General features: G+C 40.1%; 1 protein-coding gene across 1 annotated transcript in view; it reads left to right on the top strand.

Moving 5' to 3' along the window:
* Positions 1-19709, top strand: part of CHRM3 (cholinergic receptor muscarinic 3) — a 208544-nt gene that overhangs the window by 69009 nt on the left and 119826 nt on the right. The window contains exon 2 of the mRNA XM_068147628.1: positions 4992-5094. Coding sequence (XP_068003729.1) covers positions 4997-5094 — 98 coding nt within the window. The 5' untranslated portion in view covers positions 4992-4996. The remainder of the gene's footprint in view (positions 1-4991; positions 5095-19709) is intronic.

Consider the following 19709-nt stretch of genomic DNA (forward strand, 5'->3'; position numbering starts at 1 on the left):
TCCTTACCCATCTAGTGGTCCACCCATCAAACCCATGTGTCACCAGTTTGGAGACCAGGATGTGGTGTGGGACAGTGTCAAAGGCTTTGCTCAGGTCCCGGTAAACGACATCAGTTGCTCGCCCCTCATCTATTAATTTTGTCACCTGCTCATAGAAGGCCACCAGGTTGGTCAGGCAGGATTTGCCCTTGGCAAAGCCATGCTGACTGCTCCCAATCACCTCTTCACTATTCTTTTGAGCGAGTAGTGACTCCAGGAGGATCTGCTCCATGATCTTTCCAGGCACAGAGGTGAGACTGACTGGCCTGTAGTTCCCTGGTTCCTCCTTCTTGCCCTTTTTGAAGATGGGGGCAATGTTTCCCCTTTTCCAGTCTGTGGGGACTTCCCCAGATTGCCATGACTTTTGAAATATAATAGAGAGGGGTTTAGCAACCTCATCTGCCAGTTCTCTCAGCACCCGTGGGTGTATCCCGTCGGGTCCCATGGACTTGAACACTTTCAGGTTCTTCAGATGATCACGAACCTGATCTGCACTTACAATGGGCAGTTCTTCCTCCCCGTCCCTGGCTTTGACTTCCATAACATCAGGAGTGTGGCTAGAGGCCCTTGCAGTGAAGACTGAGGTAAAGAAGTTATTAAGTACCTCAGCCTTTTCCTCATCACTTGTGACCATGTCACCATTTTCCTTTCTGAGGGGGCCCACACCTTCCCTAGTCTTCTTCTTTCCATTAATATACCTGTAAAAGTTCTTAGTGTTTCCTTTAATCTCCCTGGCTAGATTCAATTCAAACTCTGCTTTGGCTTTCCTAACCAGGACTCTTGCTGCTCGGGCAGCTTCCTTATATTCCCGCTGTTCTACCTGTCCTTCTCTCCACTTCCTGTAGAGTTTCCTTTTAAGTAATAGTGTGTCCAGTAGCTCCTTGCCCATCCAGGCAGGCCTCCTAGCATTCTTACCTGCTTTTCTCTTTGTTGGTATACAGAGCTCCTGGACACAGAGGAGGTGGTCCTTGAATACTGCCCAGCTGTCCTGGGTCCCTCTTCCCTCCAGGGCTTTGTCCCACGACACTTTGGCTAGCAGATCCCTGAAGCCATCAAAATCTGCACGCCTAAAGTCTAGGGTCGTGAGCTTGGAATACTTCCTCCTGATTGCCCTGAGGAGATTAAATTCAACTGCTTCATGGTCACTGCAGCCAAGGCCATCTATGAGCCTCACATTGCTTACCAGCCCTTCCCTGTTGGTGAGAACAAGGTCCAGCATAGCACCTTTTCTTGTTGGTTCCTCTACCATTTGGAGGAGGAAGTTGTCTTCTATACATTCCAGGAACATCCTGGATTGCTGGTGCCTTGCTGTGTTGTCCCTCCAGCAGATGTCCGGGTGGTTGAAATCGCCCATGAGGACCAGGGCTTGTGACCTGGAAGCTGCTTCTATTTGCCTATGGAGGGCCTCATCTGCTTGGATCTGCTGGTCAGGTGGCCTGTAGGAGACCCCCACAGTAATATCTCCTTCCCCTGTCCTGCCTTTAATTTTAACCCATATGCTCTCAACTAGCTCATCCTCCCTCCCCAGTTGGAGCTCCACTGATTCCAACTGGCTATTGACATAGAGGGCAACACCTCCTCCTCTCCTTCCCTGCCTATCCTTCCTAAAGAGTTTATACCCATCTATGCCTACATTCCAGTCATGGGATTCATCCCACCAAGTTTCAGTAACAGCCACTATGTCGTGGCATCCCAGCAGCACAGTGGCCCTTAACTCATCCTGTTTGTTGCCCAAGCTGCGCGCATTCGCATAGAAGCACTTCAGCTGGGCTGGCCCTGTCCTCCTCTTGTGCCAAATCCCCTCGGTTTCCACAGAATGTCCTGGTGGATCATTCGTGGCTTGCCTCAGGGCAGCAAGCTGAGAGCCCTTACCAGCTCTCCTTCTCTCTACTGCTGGTGAGCTGCCCCTCTGTTTGTCACCAGCCAGCAGGAGACTATTAACCCCTTCCCCCTTCAAATCTAGTTTAAAGCCCTATCAATAAGCCCTGCCAATTCCTGCCCCAGGATTCTTATCCCCCTCTGGGACAAGTGTGTCCCATGAGTTGTTTTCAGCTCAGGTGCCTTGAAAACCAATCCATGATTGTGGAACCCAAAGCCCTGTCGATGGCACCAGCCCCTGAGCCATGAATTATCTGTCGGCCCTTCCTCAGTGTGTCCTCATCCATTGCTGACGTTAGAGGGATGGCAGAGAACACGACTTGAGCCCCTGATCCCTTTAGCATTTGCCCTAAGGTTCTGAAGTCTTTTTTAATAGATTGTGAGCCTCTCATTGTTACATCGTCACTGCCCACCTGAAAGACCAGCAGTGGGTAGTAGTCTGAAGGACTCACGAGGTTGGGAATTCTATCTACAACGTCTTTTACTTGGGCACCAGGGAGGCAGCTGACCGCTCTATGAAATTGGTCTGGTCTGCATATTGGGCCCTCTGTTCCCTTCAGTAGGGAGTCTCCTATGACGATGACCCTGCGAGGTTTCTTTTCTGGGTAAGTTTTGATGGCTGGCCTGAGGCAACCTGTCATTGGTGCAGCTTCTGACCTTCTTGAGTCCTCGACCTTACCAATGACCTGCTCCTCCTGCAGAGCCTCATACCTGTTCTGTAACTACACTGGAGGCAGCGTGCTGCTCACAGGAGCAGACTTCCTTTGTTTGCATTTCTTTTGTCGGGCAGAGACCTGTTCCCATTGGCCCTGCTCATGTGGGTTACTACAGGGAGGTTGAGAATCTTGCTTCTGGGAAGGTATCAAACTCCCTGTTCCCCTAAGTGTTACCCCCTGTTCTGGTTTAGAAGAGATTACATTATGGGAATCGTCAATTTTCTGCTCGCCATCTCTTCTAGCTCTTAGCCTTTCCACCTCTTCTTTTAGTTTGACCACCATGCTCATCAGATCACTGACCTGCTCACACCTGAAACAGAAGCTGCTCCCTCGAGCCTCCATATCGAGTGCCAGGCTCCAGCACTCACTGCAGCCACCTACCTGAACATCTGCATGCTTGTGTGTGGTTTCTGTTTGGGTGCCCACTGTCCTTCTGCTAGCCTTTGCTCTAGTGGTGACCATCTTGCAGCAACCACCCTCTCCACACGGCTTTTTTTTTTTTTTTTTTTTTTTTTTTTGCCTGTCAGTGAGAAGCTGAGCTGGGCTGAGCTGAGCTGAGCTGCGCTGAGCTGAGCTGCGCTCCTCAAGCTGCCTCCTCTCTCTTCAGCCACGCGCTGGATTCTGTTTGGTTTGCGCGCGGTCTCCGCGGCAACTCCTCCCCAGCTTGATGCTTGATCACCTGTGTTTCCTCCTGCTGCACTTCCTATGCGTTGTCTGTCTGGGAGGAGGAATGAACATTTGAGTTGTGGTGAATGGGCATGCTGGAAATGCTTAAGGAAGTGGATTTGGAGTGATGGTCTCTCCTCTAAGCATTGATCTAGGCTGAGAGGGTATCAGAGCCTACTCTTACAAAAGGGTTTGCCACAATGATGTCACCAGGTTCCTTTCAGTTAAGAATTGCATGGCACTGTTTGTACAACAAATAATTGTGTATTCCTCCTTTCCTGGCTGTGTTTCATCTGATCTGCACGCATTCTCGCAAATACAGCCTCTCTTGTCATCATTTGATGTAAGGGTGTGTTCAGATTTGCTTCCACTGTAATGCATTACTCTTCTTGACTGTGCAGTTAGTGGAGGGAATGGCTGTGTTCCAGGAGAGAGTTTTACCAGAGGAGAGACTTTTGTGATTAATGGCATATCAGGGCCATGTTAGAAGGGCTGTGTTGGTGTACAGCAAGGTACATGTGCAGTAAATGTGTTTTTTACTTCCATTCTGATAATGAACTGGAAAATAATCTTAGGCTTATTTGTTCATAATCTTAGTCTTGTTGTTGTTGTTCTGGGTTTGTTTGGTGGGTTGTTTTTTTTTCACCTGAGGAACTGAGCATCCAGCATAGTCAATGAGTTCTCTCTGGTCTGCTGCCTCCTTTTTTATAACACCTGGGAGTGAAATCCTCTGGCATGCTGATAAAGGCTGAGACAGTGAACAAACACATGGAGCATCTGTTATTTAAAATCACTCTTCTGTGTTTTAAATTATTCAAAGGGGTCTTGAGGCTTTAGGCTGCTATGACATGCAATAAATGGGGTAATAAAGGCACATGGATCTGCTTGGCACTAATTATATGTAATGAAATAGAAAATGGTCGTCAGTAGTTAATCCTCCTACATCTCTGACTTCAGAGAAAAGTGTGATGTTCAAGTTTTCAGTTCTTGGTATTTTTGCTTTGTGTGTAGTTCTGTCAGCTTTTAAAAGCAACATTATATTAATTGCAGCTGAAAATATAATATATGGAATATATTAGGGAGTTTATTATTCTAGCTTTTTACAATTTTTTTTACATAAAAATTTATATTCCACAGCAGCTTTCTGTACTGGTTAACTTTAAAGACTGCATATTTTGGGAAAGAAAAAGAAAGACCAGTTCCTAGTTCTGCCTTTGTGTGAAGCTACTCATGGGGTCTGGGAAGGCTCAGCATCCCATCTCTCTCTATGTCTAGAGGTGACAATTTCCAGGCACAAGCCAGCCAAGCTCCCTTGCTGACTCAGCTGCAGACTTATTTGTGCTGTCTTGGAGAAACTATTCTCTTCACTCCAATTTGATCACTGAGTTTGAAAAAAATCATCTGAAAATACTGTGATCATATACAGCCCTTTGGGAGTAGATGTGAGCATCCAAAAGGCTTGTCAGTACCATCTTATTACCACTGCTCCAGATCTCTGTGATACATAGATGCTTGAGTAATTCTGTTTTCATCTAGGTCTCTAAGAAATAAAAAAAGCCAAAACATTCAGCAATAGAAAGTATCAGTAGTTTTTCTTTTCTCTAGGTCCAAAGGAGGCTTTGTGACAGGCATGTCTGTGCCTCCCCCATGTGTCCATTTTCTAATTTAATTATTATTCTGTTTTGTTCACAGCTTACATGCTGACACACTACCAGTTTTGTTTCCAAAAGAGGAGTTCACAGAACTACACAGTGCCTGATTCAACGAGCCACTTTGATGTTCATCACTGGACCATGTAGGTAGAATTCAAAGAAATATACATATTATGGGATATCTTTCCAAGTATTCTACATTTTGGGAATCAGCTGGTTTTTGATGACAGTGCTGATTTGGGAAAGTGAGAGTTTTTTGGAATTTATGGTCTACAAAATAATTTATTAAGGCCCTCCAACTTTGTGATGTTTTATCATCAATGGACATGCAACTGTGGACTACCATATGTCACCAATGTGATTTGTTTTCTTGCCATATCTGAGTTGTTGTGGATGCTGGCAACACTGTACTGTCTGTCATTCCTGTAGATGTACCTGTGCTAACTTTAATAGCAGATACAGTGGTGCAAATTTCAGCTCAGGCACAAAACCCAGCAGAGAAGTCAAATAAATTCTCAAGTGGTTGGCAAACCTTGAGCTTCTTGTTGTTACAACTGCACAGCTAACGGAATAAGAACTAGCCAGGGTAAGAACTTGGATGAATGAACCTTTATACTTGCCTTAAGAAGACTAGAGCAGTATTGTGGTATTTTTACTCAGGATAAAGATGTTTTTAGGATAGTCCAGTTGCTTATCTTGTGCTTCTGCACAAATGTTCACATTTTTAATGAGTTTCAGAAAAAGTAGAAAATGTAGCTAATATTCCACCTCCAGGATTTCCCCACAGGATAATTTGTCTTGCTACAGCAGAGAAGAAAATCCAACAGGTTAAATTTAGTTTCTTGAAAAGTACTTTTTCCCTTCTGGTTTTGATATGCTAACTGGATTTAGTTTCAAGTCATTTCCCTCTGTGAGAGTAAACCTAGGAAAAGAACTAATTGTTCCAATTAAATTGCCAGCATTCATTATCACTTGACTGCTTTCTCCCTTGTATGTTATGCTGTTTTATGTCTCAGTTGCAGTAGCAGTTAAAATAATTTACATGAATCGGTAGGCTGCAGCTTTTCTGTCTATGTTATCATTGGTGTTTGTTTTACACTCCTTGCATATTTCTGTAAAAATTCCACCTTAGTTTGCATTTCTAGTTTTGTGGAAATGAATGTAAACATGCATATGTAGGAGTGATTTAGGTGGCTTGTATTTATGCATGCTGGTATACTCTTCTTACACAGAAAAGAGCTCTCCTCATATACTTAGGGGCTGTGGCACTGACAGTTCATTGTGATTGTTTCTGGAGTGGTCTTTGAGATTTCAGCCACTTGGTTCTGTCTGGAGAAAGTTTCTAACCAAATCACCCCAGGAAAGCATTTTCACAGCATACTGGCTGAATCTTTATGGCTTTAATAGTACAACAGTTGTCTCCGATGACTCCTGAAATGATGCTTATATTTGCTTTCATATCTCTAGAGAAGGACACACCAGAACCTCTCTTGGCAGAGTGTTCCAGTGCTCCAGCACCCTCACAGTAAAGAAGAATTTTCTCATGTTGAGATGAAATTTCCTGTGGTTGAGTTTACATCCATTGTCCCTCATCCTATCACTGGGTATCACTGAAAAGAGACTGGCTTCATCCTCCTGACAGCCATCCTTCAGATATATTGTAGACATTGTTAAGGTCCCCTCTTAGCCTTCTCTTCTCCAGACTAAACAGTCCCAAGTCTCAGGCTTTCCTTGTAAAAGAGATGCTCCTGTCCCTTAATCATCCCAAGTAACAAGTGATAGGATGAGAGGAAATGGCCTCTGGTTGCACCTGGGTGAGTTCAGATTGGATATTAGAAGAAACTTTACTGGAAGGATTGTCAGACACTGACAGGTGATTAAATACCCATCTCTGGAGCTGTTTAAGAGGCAGAAATGTGGTGATAAGGGATGTGGTTTAGCACCAGAGTTGGTAAAGTTAAATCATGTCTGAGCTCAATGATGTAATTTAGAGTGGGACCGATTGCTATATTGCTCCAAAAGGGGCAAAAGTATAACGCTCACACAAATTGAATGGATAGTAATGAAAAATTTAAATGGAAAAGCAATTCATATACTACAAAACCTACAAAGCATAGTGGTGAGCATATGAAAACAACGCAAAGTTCCTTTATACCAGACCAAAAATCCCAACACTCCCCTTCTCCCCACCTGCGGTTCACCAAAAACCCCAGGGCTCTTTCTTCTCTTTCTTCCCCACCCATTGCTAGGCTGGTTTCAGGCTGGCCAGGCCTGAACTGCCCTTCCCTTTTTACCCTGGCATTAGGTCTGAACAGGCCAAGATTGTGCAGGGGAAAAAAAGTTACTCAAGCCAAAGAGGCCTGGGATACTTCTCCATCATTACCAGATAAGGGAACATCTGTCTCCTACAAGTGCAGAGAGGGAAGAAAGAGAAAGGCAGTAACTTTGCAGCCAGATTTGTAAGGGTGCACGATTTATGGGTAGAAATACACTATTTCCTCTGTCCATCCACTGGGCTGGACACTCTGGACACTGGAGGTCACAGCTCTGGCTTCTTTTTTGGAGACACCCAGCCTGAACAGCCACACAATTCTATGATTATTTCAGGAGAAGCATCACAGCTCAGATCATTGTATATCTATTGCTGGTATGTTGACTTAATGGTTCATCCATGAGGATAGCATACTATCATGCTTTCAAAGATGATTAATGTCCAAAGTTGCTTTTTCCTCTTTCTCTGTAGTTACATAAATAGGTCTGTGCAGTACCTTTTGATGATGAGAACACACAAACTGGGGTTCAATTTTTTCATTCATAGTTGCTTAGTTATTTGTAAATAGATTATTCTAATTACTTGGAGGAAAAAAAGCTGACACTAACTGGTGATTTGTCATTTGCAACCTGAAAGAAATGTACTTTTCATAGTATGTTATTTTTTTAAGGATTTATGATTTAAATGAAAGATAGAAATATTTACATGTTTAAATATACAAAATACAATAACTCTCAACTGATACTCCCTCTGTGGTATAATGCAAACAATTATTTTTTCATTATATGCTTTAAAAACTAAAGTGAAATGGTTATGGCTGGGTTCCATTTCTTCTGAAAAAAAAACAAACCACCCAAAAACTAAAGCAAAAAAACAAAGACCTTTCAATACCTTTTTTTTTTTTTTCAGAGGGATAACTATTAGGTTTTAGAATTACAAATTTCTATTTTCCCTGGTGTTTTAAAAGAGTCTTGGATTTTCTTGTCATGTACTTCACCAGACTGATTGTGTTTAACTTGTGAGGGTTGACTAGTTTGCGGCAGTAGGTGGTATGTGAGACACAGACACAGGATGAGCTTGATTTCCATAACCACTTCAAAGGAAATACATTATAAATAAAATACATTTCTCTGGGGGGTTTCAAAACCATTCTGTTTATAATTTAAATTGCATTAAGCTGCATAAAATAGTACAGTAAAACACTCAAGGGAAAAATACTTCATTTAAGTTTTAACATTACATTACTTTCATTAATTGGAAGCATTTTACTCTTTCTATAATAGGGTTTTTTTCATTTACTATATTAATTTAAAGTATTGTCATTATAACAGGAGTTATCCTTTTATGTACCAAGCCCTTCTGTTCAATCAATCACTATAGTTATATTTTCTTGCCTTCCTTCATTACTCGCTGCTTTATTCCTGGTGACTAACCTTCTGAGCATCAGTGTGTGCCTGAAGGTTACTGTTGCTTTTTTATGCATGTTCCACTTAATCAAACTCATACTCAAACTCAGCCTGAATCAAAAACAGAGTGTGAGGCTTTCTTCCACTGGAATATTTTAGAATCTGCTTGTCCAAACCATGAAGATTACTCTTCCAGGATGTTTGCAGGGACAACTGTTGAGCAGGGGCTGCTACACAAGCAAGAGAATCCATTAGTCTCACTACGGCTGTACTCATGTGCATGTGTGTGCATTTTATGTATCTACAGATTTAAGGTCATACATGTTTGTGCATGTGTGTGCACGTGATTTACTGGTATATGGCTTCCTTTCTTTTCTTGCTATAGATTTATACCTATTCAATTTCATTTGGAATCTGATGGGAAATTCTACTTTAAGTCACATGAAGATAATATGACTTCCAGGAGAGGGAAAATATTGGAAAACTGCAGTAAACTAATTGCGAGGGTGATTTATTCCACATTCATTTTTCACCTTGTGACAAGAGACCATACAGGCTGAACTAAATCAAGTTATAGTTCTTAACAGCATGGAAGACAGTAAATCTGTCGTGCCAGCCTCCTCTAATTGACAGCTTTGCAATATAGATTTCTGTAGAACAGTCGAAGCAAGTATAAGCTTGCAGAAGGTGAAACAGGTTGTATAAATAGAAGCAGGCCAGTTCTGTATTTAATACTTGTTCCCACTTTACTTTAGAGTCAGCTTTAAACCACTACTAACATCAAATTAATCCACATTTAAGGTCTAAAGAAAACTTTGTGTTCCATAGAAATTAATTTCAAGTGATTAAAATTGTTTTACAATGGCAAAATAAATCTTCATAGCTTAAATATTAAGAATATTGAAACATAAAAAAAAAGGAAGAAGCCAAACACAGATTTTCCTCTACTATATAAAATGTTTGCTATTTTTTTAAAGAGCACATTCAAAAGGCAATAGTAATTAAAACTAACACTGGATCGAATAAAAACTTTGTTGGTCTGAGAGTTTCATGTTAGACTGAATAGACCTTGGGGGGCAAAGAGGTAGTGCAAAATACCCAAACTTATATGTGTTTTTCATTGACTCACAACCTTAAGGTTTTATGAAAAAAGTAGGAAGACTTAGTCACAAAAGTCTAAAGAAATTACTCCCTTAGTGTATTTTCTAAGATTTTTATTCAGGCTTACTTAAGTTATGATTTCATTGTATATCCTTAGGAAAAATTTGTTGTTCCTTTCTGTGATTGTTTTATTTTCTTCTCCAGTATTATTTGTCTGTGTTTTCAAATTAGCTTTTGTTCCTACTATAAACAGTCAGCATGTAGTTAAATAATAGATGTGATAGACTCTAAAGGAACACCAAATTTAATATACTGTGGCGAATATGAATTGATCTGAGTTTTTCTGTTGCTTTAAACTTTCTCCAAAGTGGGTACTAGAGGATGAAAAGTAAAGTTTTGACACACAAATTGTCAGTCGCATATGTCTTAAATGGATATAATGTCTGTCTTCAAAAGTACTAAGCCAGAATTTTAGGCTGTGTTACTTTGAATAATTTTTGAAAGTATGCATTCCACTTCTGAAACATTAGTGGACATTGCATTGTGAAGGTGCCTGAGGAAAGAAACAACAGGTGTTTCATGTCAGTCATCTTTCTTTCATGTGAAGAGCATCAAGTTGAATATTGGCTGCAAGACACTGTCTTGTTTTATTCCTTTTGTCATGGAAAATACTTTGCCTTGTATACCAAGATACTATCTACTGCATCCTGGATAGAGGATATGGACTCTTAAATTTCTGATTTTTTTTTTTTTTTTTTTTTTTTTTTTCCCAAGCCAGTGATTCTTTGATGAGCTTCATTTCTTCTTTCTTCACAGTGCATTCATTTCAAGTGATTTCATTTCCTCTAAATAGCAGCCAAGGTTGACTAATTATTGTTATCCATTATCTGTATGCATCTGTCTTTTTGGGACTATTTGGATGATATGACTTAAAACTCAGTCAGGATTAAGAAAGATTTAAAGTACTGACAAATCCAGTTTCTTAATACTCTTCTTTTCAAATTGGCAAAACTGCAGAAACCTAATGACTACCAATCCATGCATCCCCTTTTCTGCCTAGCCAACATGTTTTGAATTAACAGGAGCTGTATTAGCAATTTTTTTGTTATCTATAATTGCTGAAGAGGCCTTTGGGACAAGCTGTTCCTAATAGCTACCAAAAATATATAGGGCTGTGTAACGCATTAGATGTTATTAAATGCTTAAATTAGATCCCTAGTGCACACATGTACAATCATTATTACTTGTAATATGGATCCACGGTTTTAACTCTAAAAATTTAAGTGCAAGCTCTTGTAGTAACTACAGTCATTAATTTGTTCAGACAGTTTCTCCATAGGCACTGGAACTTTTTTGAGGTGGTCAATGATTACTGGGATATTTGCTGAGGCTTCTGCCTCTTTTTAAAGATAGTTTTAAGGTTTGGTTTGGTTTGGTTTGGTTTGGTTTGGTTTGGTTTGGTTTGGTTTGGTTTGGTTTGGTCTGGGGGGCTTTTTGGTTTTGTTTTGTTTTGTTTTTTGTTTTTTTTTTTTGTTTTGTTGCTTGGTTTTTTTTTAATTATCTCAGTGAGTCTGATTAGCTTTCAGCGATTGAAAGAAATTAAAAGAGCAAATCTTGAACTGTGTAGAAATGCCTGTATTCTTCTGGGTCCTTTCTGTTAATGCTGCATGCAGAGTAGAACAATTCTACAGAAGAGTTTCTATCATGAACTAAAATAGACAGTCAAGGAAATAGACCTTCAAAACCTTCAAGACAAGAGTGTAGAGAGCTGCCTTGAAAAGAGGAATATCTTTAGAAAAATCATCTCAAGTTGCAAGGACTTATTTCTAAAGGGAAAAAAAACCCAAAGAAAAGATGTTATATTTAACACCATACAAGGGAGATAGGACTTCATTGTCTAAAAGTGCTGTGGAGGACCCCTAAATGCAAAGCTACACGGAATTTAATCTAGCCCTGAAAGATGAACGGATAAGACCAATCTGCCAAAATTGAAGCCTCTGTTTCCAGGGAGTCTAGGTGTTTCTCTGTTAGTGATTAGATCTCAAAGTTACTTTCTCTGGCTATAAATTGCTTTAAACCATTTCTTTAAAGAATTGTATGCACACTATCCATTTTCACCATGAGGTAGTGAGGAGCCTCCATTACTTCAGTGCAAGAGGATTGTGAGTCAGGCATTTCAGAAAAACACTGTTCTTGACTGGTTTATTCTTGCTCAGTCCTATTTTATTTAGGATACTTGCAGCACAAATATATAATATGGCTTTGATTTTCCAGTTCAGTTTCTAGTGTAAAGATGACAAAATGTAGATATATATATTTCTTACATACCAGATTTTTAAAGGTTCCCTGCAGATCAAGCCAAAGGGATTCCTTTCCTTATCTATGTATTTATATAGGTATGTATTTGTTTTGTTACATTTGCCCTCATGCCCTCCATGTCTGTGAGGTTCAAATAAGCATACGATAATGGACTTACAGAAAAACAGCTGACTGCTTATGGTCTTGACTGCTCATGGTCTCCTATTAACAGTTAAAAAAAGACCAGATTTTTGTATGGGATTTCTGGAAGTATCTAAAGGATAAACTAAAGGATAAAGGATAAAGGATAAACTTGCAGCAAGAAGTTTTATGTAGTTTTTTAGTATAAAATAAATTATTTTTGAGTGTTTCCTGATCCAGAATACCAAACTTACTAGATGTTAACAATGGTTGTAAACTCAGCTAAGAGAGGGTTGGGTCAGAGAGAAATATGTGATTTTTGAGCTTTGTAACGGTGAGAGGGACATGAACTCAAGTTTTTTCTGCCCCACTTCCAGTAAGCTGAGTATAAGTAGCAGCAGTATTAGACTGGGAAATGTTCATTTCTCACCTATGTGCATATGTGTGAAAAGCAGGGTGGTCAGCATAGCCTACCTTACCTATTTTGCATCCAAAACAAACAAGTACATTATGGATGCAAGCATCCTTTATGTGTGCAAACATCTCTTAGAAAAATGTGGGCATCTGGCTGACAGGGACTGAATGGCCTTATAGACCAAGGAAACATTTATGTGATACTGTTAATCTCATAATAGTACAGGTGACTTGTATCTTCAGTTTCTGATAATAAATGGATAGGAAGCATGGATAAACTGTGTGAGACTGCCAGCTCTGATAAGATCTCAGTAGACAAAGACTTGAGCACAGCTGTCTGAAGGCAAGCAGGACTCTTTTAATCCACAGGTGCAGATGTATCAAGGTATCAGTTGCAATGCTTAACCCTCCACAGAGGGATATGACAGGTGGGCAGCAATGGATATGATCTAAGTTTCAATATGATTTTCAAGATGTATAACTAGTTGTCATAGATCAGCATTGCAAGAAAGAAATTCTACAAAATCAACACAATGGACATGTGATCTGTTCCATGTATGACCTCTTAGAGCAGACTGTGTTAGAGCAAGCTGGCAGGTTTATACAAGGGATAAGGTTGCTGTAGCACAAAAATTGTATGCTGTGAAAGTACAGCTGTCTAATGCCAATATGATTTACTTATTCTGTTTTAATAGTTGAAAGCTCTAATGTTCTTCAAAAGCTACTTATAAAAAAATCTTTAGTAACAATACTATGCTCAGGCTTCTTCCTGACCTCTACAGTCAGGATCAGTCATTCTAAGTGTATGATTTATTTATTTTTATAATAAACTATTTCCTGTTACAAAGGCTGAAACAGGAAAGCAGTAGAACATGCTCTGAAACTCATAATCAGAGATTGTTTAGAGACTTTTCTATATTTGGAACATAATAGACCCTCTTATCTAGTAGGCAGTAAGGTCTGCAAACACAAAGCACTTCTTGTTTTATAGTGGATATATTGATTTCTTGCTAGATGCTGTTCTCCATCACTTTTAATGCTATCCTCCCCACAGCCATATTGTAGTGTCTTTTGGATACAAATTGATCCCTTACTCCATATGCAGAGACATTTGGTGCTGTGTTTCCTTGTGGAATGGGTTACCTGAGGCATTCACACAGGGTGAAAAGTGTTGAGGCAAGTCTGTGCTTGTTCTTTTTTTTCCTGTGGGAACTCATTCCTCATGTTCTGCTTAATTTTTAGGAAAATTCTCTACATCCCAGGTGAACAGTATCCCTGTATAAATTTATATCATGCCAGAAATATGAAGTCATAGGCTTTTGAAAATACAGAGTCCCTAGAGGACAATTTGAATATCACTACCAGATCAATCATCCTGAACAATATATTGACAAAATGTAATCATGTCCATTAAGTGACACTGCCATTAGTGTTTGTGATGGTTTTGTTATGCAGCTGAAAAGATCATGTGGTATTCTTTTCTATTCACTATTGCATGCCATGTAACACTGAAGTTCTCTCTTTTGTTCTGCATTAAGTTTCCTTCAAAAAGCATGCTTTTCTTCAAAAACAAAGCTCCTGCTATCCTATCTATTCCTTCCTAGTCTTTCCAAATAGGAATAAATTAAGGGAATTTATCAAAGTGGAAAAGCTTCATGAAACTAGTTAGCAAACAGGTTAACTCACACTGAGCTAGTTGCTTCTCATGAGCATGCAAGAGGGAGATAGTGTGGTAGTTTTAGGCTGTACCTTTAAAATTTTCCACAGATCTTGAACAGAAAGTGGTAAAATGTAAATAAATCACTATTGGGCATAAAAAGGAAAATTATAAGTTCTAAACAATCCCACTGGATAGATAACAGACATAAAATTTAGATCTGTAAACTTTTTTCTCTTTGGCCTTCTTGCACTGGGAGACACTAACTTGCTTCTGCTGGCTCTTTGCTGGCCTTGGCTGCATTGCTTTGTTTTGGCTAAGTCTAACAAAATGATTCTCTGCTCTTTTCTCTTGCCCCTCTGTATCCAGAGGGTTAAGGAAGGGGGCAGGGAGGGGGAAGCTGTTGCTGGCTCCCCTGTTTTCTTGGCCAGGGGGGTTCTTGTGCTATTTATAAATTGTAAATGCCTATAAATATTGTAAAGACTGTTTATATTGCACATATTCATCGCATTTCATTGTAGATTGTAGTTTTGCATGTAAATACAGATTCATTTGCTCCCAACTGGACTGGTCTGGAAATTCACTATTTGGGGAAATTTTCAACCCACCAGAGATAGTTTGAATGAAGGAATGGCTATCACACATTGAGAGGCATCACAAATCTCCACCCTACTCAAGATTTCTTACATGTCTAGGAAAAATCTCTGATATACTAGAAATGCTGCTGCCACTCACCCAGACATTAGGAAGCCTTATTCCACTGTATTTTAACCTTTGATGAGTTAGGAAAGGAATATAGTACTTATAAAAAACAGAGAATTAACCAAGGAATATTTTACATTTATATCAGTTCTATTTCTTGCTGTTGTTTTTGGAGCAAGGTCACCTTTTAAATAAGCAAAATACTAATTCTGGCTTTCCATTTCTTGAAAATGAAACAATGCCTAAAAAGAACCTTCATAAAAGCATCACCAACATGGTATCATAGCTGTATCTTGTGAATCTGCACAACGCTTTTACTCAATCCTTAAGCCAAAAGACTATTGCCATCTCTTGACCTCAACCTTGAAAGTTCAGGTAAGCAAAATAAGCTTCTTTCTATCTCTTCCTTACTTTCATCTTTCAAACTTTATCACCTGTAGTTGAGGATCTTTGAATTTACTGTCAATCAATTACTATTCATTACCTACTTATGAAATCTTTGATTGTACCTATACTTTTCACAGGTGCTACCAAAGAAATCTTAATGTACTGTGTTTCCGATGTATCTGAGGCTTCATACCTTCAAATGCTATGAATCTTTAATGAAACATTATTCAGCATAAATGTGTGTACAGATTTATATTTTTCACATAAAGGAGAAAACAAATATGAACAGTTTTAATTCTGTGTAGGCAGTGTAGCTAGCGAGTGGATGGTGGCATTGTCAGAAAAAGTGGGAACTACTTGGTTTCAGTGAAATTTTCTAGGGGACAGCAGTAGGAGGGTGAGAGTACAAATTCAGAACGTGCTGACAGGAATAAGAAAAAGTTAGCCTGCTATAGAAAAAAAAAAACAAAAAAAAAAAAACTTGCTTAAAACACTCACACTGGGGTGGTTTGGACTGGAGAAGAGGGTTTCAGGGAGACCTTAATGTGTTGTTTCAATATTTAACGGGAGTTTATAAGAAAGATGGAGGGAGACATTTTACAAGGTCATACAGTGATAGACCAAGAGGTAACGGTTTTCAATTAAAAGAGGGTAGATTTAGGTTGGATATCAGGAAGACTATATAAGGAATGGTGAGATACTGGGACAGGTTGCTGTGGTGATTTGGCCCTGGCTGTGGGCCAAATGCCCACCAAAGCTGTTCTATCACTTCCCTTCTTAGATGAACAGGGAAGAGGGGAAAACATAACAAAAAGACCATAAAAAGATAGAAGCGATTTTAATAATACAAAGCAAAACCAAAGGCTGTATATGAAGCAAGAGCAAACAAAAATGTTATTCTCTACTTCCCAAAAAGCAGATGATGTTTTGGTCAGTCCTGGGAAGCAGGGCTTCAATACACATAGCAGAGGGCACACGTACACAGAGGGCAGGCACCAGCTATTAGCTTATGTATCTGAGATGATGTCTTATGGCATGGAGTACCTCTTTGGTCAGTTTGGGTCAGCTTGCCTGGCTATTTTCCCTCTGAAGATCTTGCCCACCCCTCAATGTACTCTTGGGGCAGGGAGGTGTTGGAAAAGCACAGCCTAGGTGCTCGGCTCAGCAGTAGCCAAAACACTGGTGTATCATCAACACCCAGCTACACCACTGCAAAACACAGCACTAGAAAGATGCTCTGGCAAGAATTAACTGCATCTCAGCCAAACCCAATAGAGTTACCCAGAGAACTTGTGGATGTCTTAACCCTGGAGTGTTCAAGGCCAGATTGGATGGGGCTTTGAGCAACCTAGTGAAGGATGTCCTTGCCTTTGACAAGGGGTATGGACTAGATAACCTTTAAAAGTCTCTTCCAATCCAAACCATCCTGTGATTCTATTCAGGAGACAGCCTGTGCTTTAAACCAGTCTAGCAGAGAATGTGAATCAGTATTTCTGTACTGTCATGTAAAAATTCACAGAATCAACCAGGTTGGAAGAGACCTCAGAGATCATCAAGTCCAACCTATTACCTAACACTTCATGGCAACCGTGTTCTCTCAAATATTTGTTTTTAGAATGTGAGGACATTTTCCAGTAAGATCTATGGGAGTGTGTATTTTTATTTTCAAAGATGGTCTCAGCACAGGAAAGAATATTTCACATTATTTTCCCATGTTTCTAATTTGAAGAATGAACACAACAATACCTTTTTATGAACTCTTAGAGAACGCCAGAGAATGTTGAGTCATATACTCTCTTGCAAGGACAGACTGAGGGAGCTGGGTCTCTTTAATTTGGAGAGGAGGAGACTAAGGGGTGACCTCATTAATGTTTATAAATATGTAAAGGGTGAATGCCAAGAGGATGGAGTCAGGCTCTTTACAGTGATGCCAAGGACAAGGGGCAATGGGTGGAAGTTGAGGCATAGGAAGTTCCATGGAAACATGAGAAGACTTTTTTTTTTTTGACTTTGAGGGTGATGGAACACTGAAACAGGCTGCCCAGGGGGGTTGTGGAGTCTTCTCTGGAGGTACTCAAAACCCACCTGGATGTGTTCCTGTGTGACCTGGTATAGGTGATCCTGCTCTGGTGGGGGGGTTGGAGTAGGTGATCTTTTAAGGTCCCTTCCCACCCCTAACATTCTGTGATTCTGTGATATACTTCTACATTTGCTTGTATTACCCTAATTCTGCTTAAGAGATCTGTGCTTAGACTTGTATAATGATTTTCACCTGTATCCCATTTTATCTTCTGGGAGAATCATTGTAATCACCAGTGTGCTTTATCCCCAGGCTAAGGTAATTTTCATAGATGCATTGTGTGTTCTTAATATAAAATTATATCTTCCGTTACTCTGTTTCTGTGAGTCATTTTTGCATTCTCGTGGACCGAGGATGCTGTACTCAGATAATGTGGTGAAATCCCCTAATGTGCTAAGGTTTTAAACTCCAGACCTTCACTAAAATTTTCAGAGGTGGGCGTGAGATAAAGTTTTAAGTCTGCATTGTTATGCCCATTTAAAGCACAGATATTCCTGTTACACTAGGGAAAAAAAAAAAACACCAGTGGCTGTGTTTCAAACATATCTTAGCATTTCATATCTTTTCTGTTTCTGTTCCTACTTTTGTCTTTCACCTTTGTAATGTAGATATGCTAAATGGATTAACCTGTGCTGACTACAACTGAAAACCTTCACAAAGGGGAAATTATGTATCTGGAGCTCTGTGAAGAATATTGATATCCTGCAGCAGCAAATATTTTCAGCCTTATTTTCCATCATTTCAGATCTGTCAGCCACAGAGATGACTGGCAAATAAAGTTAGCACAGTTATTGCTGTCTTATTCCCAAGTCACCACCCTTTTAAAAGAAATCATATATACAGTAACCTACCCTAACTTCAATACTTTATGTGAGACAGGGACCAAAAGAAAAAAGTAAAAATATGGGGGGATGAGAGAGGAGGGAAGGGGGAGAAAGGAAGGGTGGGTGTAATGGGTTGGGGCAGACCCCCTCCCCACCACGCGCAGAAATGATGACTCAGACAAACAGATTGCAAAAGTGATGGAAAGTTTAAATAAAACAGTGAGTGCGTGCAGAGAGCTAGAAACACAGTGACAAAACAGACCCCAAAACAGACCCAGAGAGATCCCATCCCCACCTGAGGGTGCACCCAAAACCCCCAGGCCTCCTCCTTCCCCTCCTCCCCACTGCTAGGCTAGTCTCAGCTGGCCAGATCTGAGACTGCCCATCCCCCTGTGGCCTTGGGCCTAGCCAGGCCCATGGCCGGGAGATCTCTCCCCCAGTTACCAGGCGGTGGAGAGGAAGGAAAGAGGAGGTGCCAGACCCCGCCGTGAAACTTATAGTGGTGCAAGGGATCATGGTAGGAAATAACCTAATTTCCTGTGTCCACCCACTGGGCTGGACTTCTGGACACAGGAAACACCCCTGTAGCAGAGGACACCCAGCCCAAACTACGACAGTGGGGAATGGGGGGGCTTGGTGGTAAAAAATTTTTTAAAAGGAAATAATGAACAAGAGGACATTTTGCCTTATTTTTTTTTCCTTTAGTGTAGAAATAGCTGCAATTCTTTAATTATATTTTTTATTAATTTCTTAATACTTGGGACTATGAAGAAGTTTGCCTCTTAATGTTTAAGACTTTTTAAAAATATAAATAGAACTATTTGAAACATTGTCAGATTCTATCTTTCTATGCTTGCATAGATGTGCCAGGAGCATGAGGACAGTTCCTCCAGGCTAGTTATACCAGTAATTAGATTAGCCTATCACATACTTTTCTTTCCAGATTAATTTCCCATGTGATTTTTCAACTAATTTAGATAACAGTTAAACTATTTTTGTAGACTTTTTGAACCATGACTGTGATTTTTTTTCCTAAATAATACATTATGCCAGCACCTAATCAAAGTAGCTGAACCAAGGACTGATCCAATGACCAATTTTGGAGGAGTAAAAAAGAAAGTGAGGAACTGTCTCGGTTTCCCCCCCAGCTTAGCATAAATAGGTGCTGAAAATGCTGAAGTTCTGATATTTTGGGCAGCATAACCTCTTCCAGACATTGAAGAACTGAAGAAAACTCAAATTTTACTGTGTACCAACCAGAACCCCCAGAGAAAGCTAAATTCCAGCTCATACTTTATTTATACTTTATCTGCCCATCCATTTATTATCTCCTCTGAGCAGTACATGTTTCCATTTCTTCTGGTCCTGCATGAACATGACTAGCTTGCTGCCATTGACCTCTTCAGGAATTAAACAGCTTTAATGAGTTTGAGGGTCTGAAGTAAAATATCCAAAAGGAGAACAGCTATAGTGGGA

This window comes from Melanerpes formicivorus, unplaced genomic scaffold (assembly GCF_026170545.1).
Source record: "Melanerpes formicivorus ecotype bairdi unplaced genomic scaffold, bMelFor1.0.p_v2 SCAF_2, whole genome shotgun sequence".
Taxonomy (NCBI): Eukaryota; Metazoa; Chordata; class Aves; order Piciformes; family Picidae; genus Melanerpes; species Melanerpes formicivorus.